At 45.7% G+C, this 16,331-nt stretch overlaps 1 protein-coding gene across 2 annotated transcripts in view; it reads right to left on the bottom strand.

Annotated features, from left to right (window-relative positions):
- Positions 1 to 16,331, bottom strand: part of EFR3A (EFR3 homolog A) — a 1,082,041-nt gene that overhangs the window by 106,451 nt on the left and 959,259 nt on the right. The window contains exons 21-23 of one of the 2 annotated variants that reach the window (XM_069220765.1): positions 9,362 to 9,433; positions 4,770 to 4,789; positions 223 to 271 (exon numbers count right to left, since the gene is read on the bottom strand). In XM_069220765.1, coding sequence (XP_069076866.1) covers positions 223 to 271; positions 4,770 to 4,789; positions 9,362 to 9,433 — 141 coding nt within the window. Of the gene's footprint in view, positions 1 to 222; positions 272 to 4,769; positions 4,790 to 9,344; positions 9,434 to 16,331 lie in introns of both variants that reach the window. The other variant, XM_069220764.1, reaches the window with a different exon arrangement.

Below are 16,331 nucleotides of genomic sequence, written 5' to 3'. Positions count from 1 at the left end.
CTAAAAGTGGAGAAGGAAAGTAAAGAAACTGCGTCCTTAAAGTTAAGGCATCTACAGAGTAGTGCGTAGAGCGATCTAAAATAGCTTTGAACACATTCTAAAAGGTTAGAGGACCTGAAGGAGGATATATTTTTTAATTTCATGCACGTTTAAAAATGCCACTCCATGGATCGGCAACAGTAATCAGGACATATTTACAAACAAGAAATAAAATGATCTCACCTATTGCTTTCTTCAGTGCTTCAAATGTGATCTCTTCAGCATTGTTCACCTAAAAGAAAAAATGTAGCTGCTCAATAGATAATGTGATTAACATATTTATCAATTACCATATATTTCTGAAAGTTGAAGGTTCTGAAACATTAATGTTCTCAAAGCATTACTAGGGAAGATTTCAAAACAGTCTAAAGCATGCCATCTAAAGTTTACATTTGAAATGAGAAACTGTTGTCAAATAACTTTAACTCAGAAGAAATTGCATTAATTATGGATCATAAAAACAACGTAGTTGTGACAGATCTTTGTAAACAGATAGTATCTTTCCAAATGACAGTATGCATCACCTTCATTGATTTATTTAACCACAAAGTTAAACAAGCATTTGCAATGCAATGGGTCTTGCTTTTGCTAGAGTTAAAGCTATTAGCATTGTAAACTCCTAGCCAGACTCTTCTTGCCACATACACTGAACATGAATAGTAAAACAGTTTCACATAAAAGAGCTGATGGCCGCCATGAGTGCAAAGCAGACGCACAAAAGGAAACAGAAGTTCGCTCGCAGTGAACCATATCAGAAAAAGTGCAATTATCCATGTAACTGGCAAAAGTTCAAATATCCATGAAACAGGATCGATGTCACGCAAAGCGATCGACTACTGCCCAGCGAGATCGCCTTGCCTACGAATTAAAGAGAAAAAGTAGTCCAGAAAACATGGAGCCTCATATGTTTTCAGTAGTTGGCCGGTGCGCTTGAGGCGGGCTAAACACCGGAAAAGGCATGACATATGCATGCCTTTCACTAATTAAATCAAGCACATTTTAAAAGGCAAGCCCAGGAACCAACCTAACTGATGGGTGTGATATAGGCATAGTTGAAAGCCCACAGAGAGATTACACCAGGGACAGAGCACTTTGCGCTCGACCCTAAAAAAAAAAAAACAACAGGATACCATAAGATATCAGCAAGACGTATTCAAACATCCTCGACAACCTGTGCAGCTGTTTCACGACTGCAATTTTCTCTTTGTCCTGTATTTTGATTTTTTGGCAAACGTTTTTATGGCCATGATTTGAAAAGAAAATCTGTACTTAGTATTCCCTGAAAGCTGAGATACTAAATCGGTCTCTCAATCCTCAGGTCTCAAGGAGAACTCTCCTTTGGCACACCCCACCTCCATTGCGTAAGCCCTGGCTCGTAGGAGCATAATTATGGTTTGCTGATGTTAATAGCTGCACGCAGTGAAGCTGCTGACTCACCTCCCCTTGTAAATTAGGTCCAATAGCTTGGGGTGTAAAAGAGTCCCTTTGTGTTTATTACACTATATGTGTTTGGGATGTTTGCAAAAATGTTGTGTATAACGTTTGACCTAAGTTATTGTGATCATCGAATTACGTTTGCAAGGTAAATGCTTTGCATACACTATGGTGCACCTGACCTGTAGCTAATTGTGAATGTCTACTTATTTAAGAATGACAATTACAACATGGCGGATGAGCACAGCCAGCATTTGGGACAATTCTTCTTCTCTGCTGCTCTTTGTTTCTAGACCTTCCTGGAGGGAGTAAACAGTGCTTCCTGCCAAAGCAGCCTCTGGGAAGTTCACCTGCATGACGGCAGTAACCACTGCCTTGCATTCTGTGATCCCAGTAACTGCATAAAATGTTTTGGACCTAAACCTGCTTGGACACTGCTGTTAACGGGGCTTCCCAAATGTGGAGATGAGTGCTGCCAATTTTCTCCTGGCTAGAAGTAAGAGTGACGCAACTGCTGAAGCTTTGGTGGCCAGTTCTACTGTGTGACCTTGTTTACATGGAACCCCACCCCGCAGGCAGAATGGGATGAAAGACACAGAAACAGGGCTTTGTAAGACTTTCTACCCTTCACCTGAGACATGAGGAGGATATCAAAAACCTCAATGCAATAAGTGCAGGTAAGCTGGCCAGAATCATCACAATTAAATGTTCCTGCTTCTGTTGCAGTTGTCGAACACATTTTTGGGTTGCCAGCCAGCTGGTTTAGGGTTATGAAATGCATATGAGGCATGAAAGAATCCTTTGGTGACTTTATTCTTCCATCCATTTTTGTGGGTCGGACAGTGGTCTGTTTACCCATCTTGGCTAAGGTGGGTAGCTGTTCATACAACGCCGGCAAGACCACTAGCTAGCAAAATGAACACCTTATTTACCCGTGGTAATACTCTTACTGGTGGACGCTGTATGTAATTGTAGATTTCTCACCTCAGAAAATTCCCCAGGCACAAGACTGGATCAAGAAAAAGTATATCTATAGCAGTGCTTCCGTGCCACTAGGGCCTCCACGCTGACTTCACACCACCTTGGATGAGATGGACTAGAGTTGCATATAAGTTTCACCCTGGCGCACTGACGTCCGTTCCTTATCTGGAACCTCCGACACGGAGCGTGAACTGTTGGAACTAGCGAGCTGAACACTAACTTAGGCCCTTTTTTAGATTTAAAAAAAGAAGACACACCAGAAAAAGAGTAATACTGAAGGTAAATCACTTGCTCTACTGAGGGATACTTCTAACCACAGGTTCATCATCTTAGAATGGATACCAAAACTGTACCTACTGAGGTGGAACTGGAGATCAATCAATCAATCATTGATTTGTAGAGTGCAGCTAATCACCCATAGGGTCTCATGTGGCCGTGCTGCTCAGTCGAAGAGCCAGGTCTTGAGGTCCTTCCTGAACTGCTTCAGTGATGCGGTTTGCCTGAGCTTGAGAGGTAGTGTGTTCCATTTATGGGCTGCTAGGTAGGAGAAGGATCTTCCTCCTGCTGTACTTTTATGTATCTTCGGGACTGCTGCAAGGGGGAGCTGGGAGAAGCTGAGCCGTCTGTTGGGTACGTAGAAGATGAGGCAGTGGTTGAGATATGCTGGTCCTATGTTGTGCAGTGCCTTGTAGGTGTGGATCAGGAGTTTGTATGTGATGCGCTTGTTGACTGGGAGCCAGTGAAAAAAGCCCTTCAGAACCAGATGAATATCCCGCAGTTCAAGAAGACTCATGTGGAGCCGGCTATCCACCAGAAACCAGAGTCCCCCTAGTCTCCATCTCTCCCAGATGATTTCCACAGCCCAGTGGGGACATATCTGTCACCACCATCAGGCTCTCAGTGTGAAAGAGAGCAGGCCTGCTGTTGGACAAATTGTGTTCAATTAGCCACTACTGTGGATCTCAAGCCGTGTCCTCCGAGACCTGGATGGCATCAGACTGCCTTGAGGCTGGGCCTAATGGAACTTCAAATACCACTGCAGAGCCCGCATGGGCCACCTGGCATACCTGACGAAGAGTTGCTCTCATCTGACCCAGGGTCAGCCTGAAACATTGGAATCATAGCCCAAATTTCCTTGACTCATTGTGACAGAGGGAAAGCCCTGAATGCCAGTGTGTCCAGGACTGTAGCAATAAAGGGAAGCCTTGGAGAATGAGACAGGAGGGACTGGAAGACCCCCACGATATCAAGAGGTTCACCTCCATCCAGGGGGGGAGTGACTAACTATGGTCAACCTTCTGTTGGAAATGGCCCTTGTTACAGGTTCATCTCTAAACCTTCCTCCTAGTTTTTCTGAGCTGTTTTTGTTGACTTTAGGACTCTGGACACTTTACCGCTGTGTAAATTGTATTGTTGACTGGTTTATCCATGATTGGCATATTTGATTTACTAGTACGTCCCTAGCAGAGTGCACTAGAGGTGCCCAGGGCCTGTAAATCAAATGCTACTAGTGGGCCTGCAGGGCTGGTTGTGCCAAACCACATAAGTAGCCCAGTAAACATGTCTCAGAACTGCCACTGCAGGGTCTGTGTGCGTAGTTAACCTGCCAATTTGACTTGGCAAGTGGCTTGCCAGGCCTAAACCTTCCCTTTTTAATCTATGTAAGGCACCCCTAATGCAGGCCCTAACTATCCCCAGGGGTGAGACATGTACTGATGTGTTTTTCGTGACCGAACAGTGAAATATTGCTAAATTTGTTTTTCACTGTTGCAAGGCCTATCTCTCCCATAGGGTAACATGGGGATTGCTTTAAAATATCTTAAGTGTAATTTCCCATTGGAAGCAGATAGAGATATGGAGTTTGGGGTCTCTGAACTCACAATTTAAAAATACATCTTTTGGTAAAGTTGGTTTTTAAATTGTCAGTTTGAAAATGCCACTTTTAGAAAGTGGGCATTTTCTTGCATTAACCATTCCGTGACTCTGCACGTTTGTGGATTCCCTGTCTGTGTCACACTGACAGTTGAGCTGTTTGCCAATCCCCTCTAGACAGTGAGACAAAGGGAGCTGGGGTATGTCCTGCATATCCTGATGGGTCTTCTTGGGCTAGAGTGAGAGGGAGGAGCGGACACCTGCACCTGATAAGGATGTGCCTGTCCTCACACAATACAGTCTCCAACTCCCTTGAGTGTGTCTGGAGCCAGGCCTGGTCAAGGCAGGACCTTGTGAACAACAATGACTATTCTTTGAAGTTTGCCTTCTTCCGAGGCAGAAATTAGTATTAGTGCACCCAAAACCCAAGACTTTTAGAACACTTCTGGATCAAGAGGAACATCTGCCAAGGAGAAGAGCTGAAAATCTGTGAGGAGGAGTACTGCCCCTTTGGTGTGTGTGCTTTGCTGGGTTGGTGTAAGGAAATAACTCCTTGGCATGGTTACCCCATGACTTTTTGCCTTTGCTGATGCTAAGTTATGATTTGGTACTCACTTTATAGTTCAGACTGACCACAGACCTCTCAGATGGCTGATGCAAATGAAAGGAGAAAACCCCAAACTGTTGAGGTGGTCCATATCCCTAGAGGGAATGGTCTTTATAGTGGAACACAGACCTGGGACTGCCCATGCCAATGCAGATGGCCTTTGCAGGTTCTTCCACTTAGAAAATGGAGACTCTCTTGGGAAAGGTTAGTCTCAACCTCTTTCATTTTGGGGGGAGGAGGGGGGGAGGGGTTGTGTAAGGAAATGCCTCCTTGGCATGGTTACCACCTGACTTTTTGCCTTTGCTGATGCTAAGTTATGATTTGAACGTGTGCTGTGACCCTGCTAACCAGGCCCCAGCACCAGTGTTCATTCCCCAAACTGTACCTTTGTCTCCACAATTAGCACAACCCTGGCACTTAGGTAAGTCCCTTGTAACTGGTACCTCTGGTACCAAGGGCCTTGATGCCAGGGAAGGTCTCTAAGGGCTGCAGCATCTCTTATGCCACCCTGGGGACCCCTCACTTAGCACATGCACACTGCCTCACAGCTTGTGTGTGCTGGTGGGGAGAAAATGACTAAGTCGACCTGGCACTCCCCTCAGAGTGCTATGCCAACCTCTCACTGCCTGTGGCATAGGTAAGTCACCCCTCTAGCAGGCCTTACAGCTCTAAGGCAGGGTGCACTATACCACAGTTGAGGGCATAGTTGCAAGAGCAATATACCCCTACAGTGTCTCAGCCAAACCTTAGACATTGTAGTGCATGGTAGCCATGAAGAGCATTTGTTCTGGGAGTCTGTCAAATACAAACTCCACAGTTCCATAATTCCATCCTCTGCCTAGCCCAGGTGGTGGCTGCCCCAAGGAGCCCCCCCGTGCCTGCCTGCATCGTTGAAGTGACCCCTGGGTCCCTCCATTACTTCCTATACAAAACCCGACACCTGTTTGCACACTGCATCCGGCCGCCCCTGTGCCGCTGAGGGTGTACTTTCTGTGCCTTCTTGTGTTCCTCCTGGTGCCCTACAACCCTCCCTCCCCCCCGACCTGCCCCCGAGGACGCGGGTACTTACCTGCTGGCAGACTGGAACCGGGGCACCCCTGTTCTCCATAGAAGCCTTCGTGTTTTGGGCACCTCATTGACCTCTGCACCTGACCGGCCCTGAGCTGCTGGTGTAGTAACTTTGGGGTTGCCTTGAACCCCCAACGGTGGGCTGCCTATGCCTCAACTTTGAGACTTGTAAGTGTTTTACTTACCTTCAAAACTACCCTTTACTTACCTCCCCCAGGAACTGTTGATTTTTGCACGAAGTGTCCACTTTTGAAATAGCTTATTGTGTTCATCAAAAGTTCCTAAAGTATCCAAGTGAAGTACCTTACATTTAAAGTGTTTGATGTAAATCTTGAACCTGTGGTTCTTAAATTAAACTTAGAAAATATATTTTTCAATATAAAAACCTATTGGCTTGGAGTAAGTCTGAGTGTGTGTTCCTCATGTATTGCCTGTGTGTGTGTACAACAAATGCTTAACACTACCCTCTGATAAGCCTACTGCTCGACCACACTACCACAAAATAGAGCATTAGAATTATCTATTTTTGCCACTATCTTATCTCTAATTCCTACTTTGAAATAGTATATACAGAGCCAACTTCCTAAAGTTGGCCTGCAGTTGCTGCTTCTGCCTGAAAGAGGACAAAGGGCTTAGACTGAGAGTGCCTCCTGTTACGAACTCTCAGGGACAGCAAAGACTTTACCTGCCAGTAACTGGGTACTCCTGCTGAGGACCCTGACTTTCCAAGTAGTGCCACTCCAGTTCATGGGCCCTTGAAAGTGAAAGATGGCCTGAAAATCAAGAAAAAACAGGCGCACCTACTCCAGAACCGGCGCCACTGCAGGACTCCACACCACTGCCTGTAACCTGAAGCCGTGGCCCCCGTTGGAGTGAGACGACCCCGAACTAACGCCTCAGCCTCACAACATTGTGAGTCCCAAGTGCTGTGTCACCGTTATCTGTGACACCCGACTTTGCCGTGGAGCCTGTACCTCCATGGCATGACCGCAACCCTGAGAAGTCACCTAAGGCGTATTAGTAGGGAAATGCCTCCCTTGGCATGGTTACCCCCTACCTTTTTTGGCTTTTGTTGATGCCAGTTATGATTGAAAGTGTGGTGGGACCCTGCTAACCAGGCCCCAGCACCAGTGTTCTTTCCATCAACTGTACCTTTGTTCCCACAATTGGCACAGCCCTGGCACACAGATAAGTCCCTTGTAAATGGTATCCCTGGTACCAAGAGCCCTGTGGCCAGGAAAGGTCTCTAAGGGCTGCAGCATGCCACCCTAGGAGCCCCTCACTCAGCACATGCACACTGCCTCACAGCTTGTGTGTGCTGGTGGGGAGAAAATGACTAAGTTGACCTGGCACTCCCCTCGGGGTGCCATGCCCACCTCTCACTGCCTGTGGCATAGGTAAGTCACCCCTCTAGCAGGCCTTACAGCTCTAAGGCAGGGTGCACTATACCACAGGTGAGGGCATAGTTGCAAGAGCAATATACCCCTACAGTGTCTCAGCCAAACCTTAGACATTGTAGTGCATGGTAGCCATGAAGAGCATTTGTTCTGGGAGTCTGTCAAATACAAACTCCACAGTTCCATAATGGCTACACTGAAATCTGGGAAGTTTGGTATCAAACTTCTCAGCACAATACATGCACACTGATGCCAGTGTGGGATTTATTGTACATGAATACCAGGCTGACTCCTAGTGCTAGGCTGACCAGTTTCAGCCAGCCTGCCACAACCAGATGAGTTTCTGGCCACATGCTGAGAGTGCCTTTGTCACTCTGTGGCCAGGAACAAAGCCTGCACTGGGTGTAGGTGCTTCTCACCTCCCCATGCAGGAACTGTAACACCTGGCTGTGAGCCTCTTAGGCTTCTGCCTGTTACAGCACCCCAGAACATCCCAGCTAGTGGAGAAGCCCACCCCTGCGGACACAGCCCCCGATTTTTGGCGGCAAGTCCGTAGGAGATAGTGAGAAAAACAAGGAGGAGTCACCTACCAGTCAGGACAGCCCCTAAGGTGCCCTGAGCTGAGGTGACCTTTGATGTAAATCTTGAACCTGTGGTTCTAAAATAAATTAAGAAAAGATAGCTTTCTATATAAAAACCTATTGGTCTGGAGTTAAGTCTTTGAGTGTGTGTTCCTCATTTATTGCCTGTTTGTGTACAACAAATGCTTAACACTACCCTCTGATAAGCCTACTGCTCGACCACACTAACACAAAATAGAGCATTAGTATTACCTAATTTTGCCACTATCAACCTCTAAGGTGAACCCTTGGACTCTGTGCACACTATCTCTCACTTTGAGATAGTATATACAGAGCCAGCTTCCTACAGTATTCATCAACCCTGTGAGAGCGCCAGGAACTGATGCTGCATCACCTCCCTGGCTATGCAGTAAGGAGCCTATGAAGCACCGGATCCCGCGATGCCTCACCTCCCTGACTCCGTGCATCAGCTTGTTTTCCTTGTTACCAAAGGTACTGTACTGGGGGGTCCGTGCGACTCTGTGACTGGCGCCACCCTCCACGCAAGTGGCGTTGGAGTGTTGGGAACGACTCAGTCACTTGTGATAGCCCCAGCTGGAGCTATTGTGTTTCTAAGTGTTATATTGAAGCTTAATGTTTGAAAATGTGTATCTTTGCTTGTGTATACTGGATTTTTGTTGTTCTGGTCTTGCTTTAATCAGATAAATATTGGCTATCTTTCTAAACTGGTATTGAGTGCTTTTGTGGTGTTTTCACTGTGTTACTGCGTGTATGGTACAAATACTTTACACATTGCTGCTGAGATAAGCCTGCCTGTGCCAAGTTACCAAGGGGGTTAGCAGAACTGACAGCAAACTAGAAACCCCATTTCTAAATATATATATTGTTGATTTTGAATACATATATATATATATATATATATATATATATATATATAATAAATGATGTGTCACTAACTTTCAAACTACTTTATAACGGCTGACATCAATTGTCAACATTTACAACTCACAAACGTCAAATATCTAAAAATGTAACAGAAAAACATACTGAAGTAAACCTGACAACACTGTGGTGGGTTAATAAGAAAGATTTAGCCAGACTCTGTTTTAGTGATTTCACTAAAGCATGGGTGACTGAGCACTGTACACACACACAGGTAACGGTCTTACAAATGTTGCTTTTCCAATGTAACAGTTTGCAATTTTCTAAATTCATATTTCAATTGACCATAAACTAAGGAACTACGCTGTTAATTATAGATTTTAAACAACTGTGTGGCAAAGTATAGAATGTCTTTATTGTTTACTTTATTGCCTGCTTGATGCTATACATGCCCCTGAAAAAATGCATCTGTTTAGATTTTACCTTATCCTCTGTGTTGCTCCCGGTCAACATGTCCACTTGAATAGATATTGTGTCGACAATGCTCTTCCTTCTTGAAAGTTTATCTTCATCTAATAAACAAATACCAAAATAACTAACAGTAATAAAGAGGATTTAACAGAATTTTATACATCTATTAAACATAAGTACAAATTGAGCTAAAGCTCCCAGAATCAAGAATGCTGTGAACAGTGCGTTGAAGAATCGTAAACGTCTTGACCACTGTTACCAAGGAGGACCTGCCTTACAAAAAGAAGTGTTTCTCTATTAAACAGAGCATGTCGCCTCGAAGTGAATATCTCTGCTATGGTCTGTAGATCAAAGATGTAGATGAATTTATCTCCAAATAATCCTCAACGCTACTCCTTTGCCTTGTTTGGAAAAAGCTTATGCTGCATGTAAAACAACAGGGAAGTTATCAGGTTTTTATGGCAAACACATGAACAGGATCTCTTCACCCCTAGTTGTGCCACATACAATGCTACGTAGTACACAGGTGGGGCTGGATACAATACGGTACTCATGAAAAGGAAAACATGTCACTAATGTCTCAGGCACTGGAGCAAGAGTCCCAGAATAGCAAATACCAATGGATGCAGAACCACACCACCAAAACGGCACTACATCAACAAAGTTAATGCTGTTTCTATAGGTACCAATGTCCACAGGATAATTCTTACAGGTATTCTGCAGAACGTATGAGCCTGGTAGCTGTCAAGAGAAACATTACATTATCTGCCCAACAACTGAGCAGGATTTTGTCCCTTATCAATGTCCTATAACACAACATTAGTCACTGGTCTTTGCACTGATGGAAGATTTTTGGGCAGCCACAATATCCAAAATCTCATTGGAGAGGTCACAGAGGGTAAAAGACAGTTTATCAGGGACCAAAGGCTTCAAGGATGGTAGGAAGTAGAGTAGGGCTCTCTCTCCTTCAATAAAACGGACCTCATGTATAGAAGCCAGAAGGTGCAGGAAGCTTGGGAACGAGGCTTGAAGCTGCTAATTTGAGACTATGAGAATCACAGTGATCTTTTGCACTTCTCACGTTAGAAGATGGCTCACGGGAAAAGCATATACAAATGCTCCTGTATAATTCAATACCAAGTCTGGAACACACAGGTCAATCAAGGAGACAAAAGAGCTCATGCTTGGAGATCTGCCAGAGACAGGTCTTAAAAGTGCCAGTGAAAACATTTTGGCAAAGTTTTCACACATGACGGAAGTGACCATGCATGCTCAGTCTGCTCTTCACCTGCTGAAACAGGTTGATGCAGGCACATGCAGGAATATGACCTGGTCGATGGGCCACTCTCACAGTTCTATATTCAGCTGCCTCAGTCTTATTTATGTGGATCATGACCACTTTGTTTGGGAGGACTACAAGGAAAGTAGTTAAGCTCAGAAAGACCACTCCTGCAAGCTAATGAGAAGGGACAATCAGTTCTGGGGCATCATAATGGGCATAATGCACAGATCCCTAAAGTGAGTCGCAACTTTCCCCAACTCTTTAAAGTCAGTAAAACATTTGATCTAGGTCTGCAGTAGATAGAAGAGGAAGCCCACTAAAACAAATGGAAGCATGGGACCGTCACCAGCAGCACTGGTACGAGAGTCAGGACTGACAGTCCTGGAGCTGACCTAAATGCAATGCTTGGGGGGTCTGCAGGAAGCACAAGTGGAGCCTGAAAATATCAATTACAGCATTTAAAGATTCCTGCAGTCCCAGAAATCGCTGGAAGAGCCCAGGTGAACTGCATCATTCTCAAAGAGTCTGTCCATGGTTGATTTGATGGCCACCAATATCTCCAGTCAGGAGAAATTCAAAGTGTCTCCAATAAGCTAGCTATCCCGGAAGGAGTCAAAGAAAACTGGGCAGTTAATTTTGAACATAAGATTGAAAAACAGTACAAATGTTAAGGCCACAATGGACAGTGATAACTCCCTTAACAAACCTGATGGGGCAAATGACCAGAAGCATGTTGCAATGGACTTTCTACAGCCCCAAGAATGCCGAAAAAGATAAGCGTTTTTTTCCAAGAATCAAAGATAATTTGAGAAAATAAGTATCCTGCAGAATCACTGAAGACAGCAATTCCGGGTACACACAGTGATAAGCTGATGCAGGACCCATGACAGTTTAATACAGACAATGTGAAAGGGGATCCCCCATGTCTGCCTGTACAGCCTTGCAGGGTCTGCATGCCAGCCTGTGCTGCTGCCAACCCAGACACTGTTATGCCCTCCTGCAGCTGTGCCTACCTCAAGCATTGAAAGACAGAACAAAGGATTTCCTATAGAGGAGAGGTGTTATCACTTGTCCTTCAGAAATGGGCGTCTCTGGGTTAGGGTGGGGTGCCTCTGAGCGCCACCCGACTTGCTTTGATTGGTGCCCTTCTTGCATAAACTGGTTTACTCCAGTGCAAGGGCCCCCGGCTCCCGCTCTGACACAAAACCACACAAAGGACAGGGGAGTGACCATCCCCCTGTCCAGCTCCTCTACTAAGGAGCTGCCCCGAGATCTGCCCGGTGGCCACTTGATTCTGTCATCTTGGAAATATGATGAGCAGAAGCCCCTGGTAGCATATGACTAGGTAGTCTAGCTGGGTAACGTCCCTGACCCCCCTGGTAGGTGGATCACTGCAGTAAGTGTCCAATCCTCTTCCTGGGTTACTTAAGGGCTTGGTGGGACCCAAGATTCGACTGTGGATTCATCTCTGGAACTATTTGAAGACTCATTTGCAAGACATTTCTGCAACTTGGACACCGGAAGCGCTGCTGGACTTCTCTGGGACCCAAGACAAGACTGCACCTTGTCCCTGTGCATTGAAAGGACTCTGCAGCCTCTGTGGCCGTGCATCCTAAAGAGGCACAAGGACTCTGCCTGCACTTAGGAAAGCAAGAAGGAATTTCCCCTGGAGTGATGGAGTCACTCCCCTGCATCCACAGGCACCTCAACGAAGACAACAGGTTTGTGGATCCTGCTGTCCCCAGGCTCTCCAAAACTCTACAACACAGGTGGTGGTTCTGTGGTCCTCCAGTGGTCTGACTTGTCTTCTTTGCAACGGAGAAGCCTGTGGTCCCTCGCTGGAGCTGCCTGGCTGGAATCCCTGTGCACAGTGTCTATTTGTCGGTGCCAAAGCTTGTTGGCTCTTCAGTTCGAAGACCTCCTAGCTCCAAGAAGCCCCAGGATCCAGCACTAAAGAGCTCCAAGAACAATGTCCTCTCTGCAACTTCTGCAACGTGGGCACCCCTCTTTGCGACTCTCTGTGCCTGCTGCCAGAGGGACCTGCTGGGGGATCCAATGATTCCTGCTGGCACTCCTGCTTGGTGAGGGCTGGCCCAGACTTATTAGCGAAGCCTGAGTCTCCTGGAACCTGCTGGTGCCCAAAATTCTGCAACACACTGTGCCCCACTTTCTTGCATTTGCCAAGTCTTGTTGGTGGTTCTGCTGACCACCTACCCCTCTGCAATTCGATGCCCAGAGTGGGACAGCTCATGGATGACTCCTGGGATCGTCTTGCATCGCCTGGACTCCACAGCTGCACTTCTTCGACTAGTGCCCAAGAGTAAAGCATCTCCTCGAAGGATTACCTCCTGCACCGCCTGGGCACCTCTGGGTGGTCTGGACTCTGTTCCCTCTAAGTCCTCTTCTTCCGGAATCCACGCCTGGGCATCTGAACAAACGAGGTCCCCACTGACTTCAACAGGAGTTTCCAACACTTCACCCCTATGCACCTGGGCTCCCTGGTGTAGGTACTCTGCTTTTCTGTTTATCCACAGGTGGGGGCAACTCTTGAACCTCTCTTGTCCCAACGGGTTACCTCAGGGTCCTCTGGGAAGGGTCCTAAAACTCAAAAACTCCAACTGCGACTTCCCCAAGTTATGCCATGGACACCTAACCTAGTATAACATCTCTGCACATGGGCAACTGGGGAAACCTACTTACTTACCTTTGGTGTTTGTAAGGAAATGCCTCCCGGCCCTGTGTTTCTGGTGCTGTGGCGTTGGGGTTGCCTTGATCCGCCAACAGTGGGCTGCCTATGCCCAGGAGACTGAACTTGTAAGTGCTTTACTTACCTGAGAAACTAACCAATACTTACCTCCCCCAGGAACTGTTGATTTTTGCACTGTCTCTACTTGTGTGTGTTCTCAGTTATTGCCTGTGTGTGTACAACAAATGTTTAACACTACCTTCGATTAAGCCTACTACTCGACCACACTACCACAAAATAGAGCATTAATATTATCAAATTTTGCCACTATCAACCTCTAAGGGGAAACCTTGGACTCTGTGCACACTATCTCTCTCTTTGAGATAGTATATACAGAGCCAACTTCCTACAGGAAGGGATAGGGATCTGCCTCAGAACCAATCGCGGTTTGAAAGCCACCACTGCAGTACTTCTGCAGTCTCCTCTGAGATCTAGACCATGTTGTAGAAGAGGAGAATGAGGAAAAAAAGGGTAAAGTATAACAGAGTGTTGAGGTATATCTGGAATGGGTGTGAGAAAAAGGTGCTATTGTTGAACAAGGAAGACAAAAGTGGAAGAGGGTAAAAGGTGAGAATGAGGAGAAAAAGAAGAGATGAAAGGGAGGCTAAGCACAGATGACTTGGGTTTTACAGGTGACTGGTGCAAGGTACCAGTAGAGCGAGAAGGGCAACAGTGGTTGAGAGGAAAACAGGCATAGAACATCTCAGAATTTGACTAAATTACTTTTTATTAAAGATGGCACTGCAGATTAAAGCCTGCTTTACGGTGCACATTCTTTTTTGTTTCTTATTTATTTATCATATGTTTTAATTACATGCTAGAAGCATCAACTCTCTGGTTTAATTTATTTCACACTTTATCTTTGTGATGGGCTCCTTCAAGGGATGGGGGAGTTTAATTAAATGGAAGACACAAAACTGGTTGTATTCTGGATTAATCTCTCAGATTTCTTTATTTTGAATTGTTGCACTAGTGAGAGAGAAAACGTTCTTATTTCAATGTCCTTTATCTTTTATAATCCCTACTTTTTCTTTCTTTTTTTCTTTTCCGTTAGTATTGTCCAGTCATGTTTCTGGTCACAGTTTTTCCTTTATCCGTAATGTCTTTTAATTCGTAACTTCTCTTAATTGCCCATTTTTCCTCTTTTCTTTCTTAGGTTCTTCGCAGTTCCACTCCCAGATGTGCGGGGTCATGTAGAGAGAGAGAATCGTGGAAAAAAGGTAAGTGGATCTTGTTTATGTTTGGTGTCTTTTGTAATTAGAATGTATGGGGAGGGGAGAGCGGTCAGAGGAGTGCGAGGAGAGATAACAGAAAGTAAAAAGGGAAAAAGAAATACATATTATTACAAAAAAGGGAAAATAGCTCCTGAGAGTAGGGAGGGGTCCGTATACAACACCCTATAGTGCTCCCATGCGAGTTGGTTTCTGAGGCACAACAGTGTTTCCTGTTAACTCCCGGTATAGCCAAGCCTTTTCCCTTCTGGTACCCCTCTGTTACCCTTCGTCCCTCCTCCCACCTCCCCACTTGCACCAAAACCCCGGGGTGCTGGGGATACGCGCACGCATCTGCATAAGCCACGTCCCTCTCGGGACGTGGCTGGGTTCTCCGGTCTGTTCTGCTTCGTTGTTTTCTGTACCCGTCTCAGGCTCCTTCCTCTGTACCTGGTTTCCGCATGCCTTCAGTCGGATGTCTTCCTTTCTGTTTTCCGCTGTGGCGGCCTATATCTCCTCTGACCGTATCCTCGATCTTTCGGTCTCATTCCGTTTCGCTCCACCCGTCACTGGCGCTTCTTCCTCCTCCTCATCCACTGCGTCTTCCTTTTTGTTATAGTCGCCATATTCCGGATATCCGGGATTCTGGTCCGATCTTCTATTCCCCCTCTGGGGTACGACCACATCGACCCCGTTGTTTTATTTGGAGACAGGGGCACCGCAACCCTGTCACAATCTTCCTCTTTATGTCTTTCCTTCCTCTTGTAATTTCTTCCCTTCTTCCGTTTACCTCTCTGCTTTTCTTGCTTCTGTCATATTGTTTGATGTTCCCCTCACAAACCCCTTGCACTCCTTCCTTGATTGCCTTCTTTTAAATTTTTTCGCTTTATCACAATGACTCTTTTTTTCCTTCTATGCATAACTCCTTCCTCTCTCCCTTCTTTGGCAAGGTCACTTATTGCTCATCGCTTCCTACCACCAACTCAATTCATCCCCATCTACCTTCTTCACCTCCTTCTTACAGATGCCAATCCTTGCTTCTCATGGATTGCGATCTTTTTCGACAGTGAGTGACACCTAAAGTGCTACCCTCATAGTTGTGAAAGGCTACTGCCTTTGCCAACAGTTTAGTGAACAAAAATCAAAACAAGTGAACAGGCCTTTTACCTAGTCACTGGAAAGGGACCTACAGACTCACTCATATAAAGTTACGCTGCTTTGTGTTTAACTCACCCTTAGCCTACATCAGGTCAGCATGTAGTGCTGTGAAGTGTGTGTGTTAACGCATGTGCTGGGTGTATGTGTGCTTGTGAATAGTACATAATATGGAAGTTGCAGTGTTGTGCTTTGTGTGTTATATGCACATGTTGGGTATGTGCATGCCTGTAAATGGCACATTACATGTAAGATGTAGTGCTGTACAGCAAATGTGGGTTACATGTGCTAGGAATATGTGTTCCTGAGAATGGTACAATACATGGGAGATTCTATATTCCTTTTTGGGAGACCGAGGGCTGACTGGATGAGCATGAGGAGGGACAGAAATCCCTGTTAGACAGCTTTGTGGATTGTTGCATTGCTGTGAGGTGGGAGGGACACATTGGAGGAAAGGAGGGCCAGGCCATTCACTATACTTCAAATAGGGCTCTTTGATTCAGAAAAAGGTCACCAGAAAGGGGCCTGGGCACATCTCAGGAAGGAGAAAATCAAAGTGTTTGGCTAACTTTTAGATCCACATATTACTGTGACTGACATCCAGG

This window comes from Pleurodeles waltl, chromosome 2_2, assembly GCF_031143425.1.
Source record: "Pleurodeles waltl isolate 20211129_DDA chromosome 2_2, aPleWal1.hap1.20221129, whole genome shotgun sequence".
NCBI lineage: Eukaryota > Metazoa > Chordata > Amphibia > Caudata > Salamandridae > Pleurodeles > Pleurodeles waltl.
The sequence above is the reverse complement of the archived record's forward strand: the minus strand, read 5'-3'. Positions and strand labels throughout refer to the sequence as shown.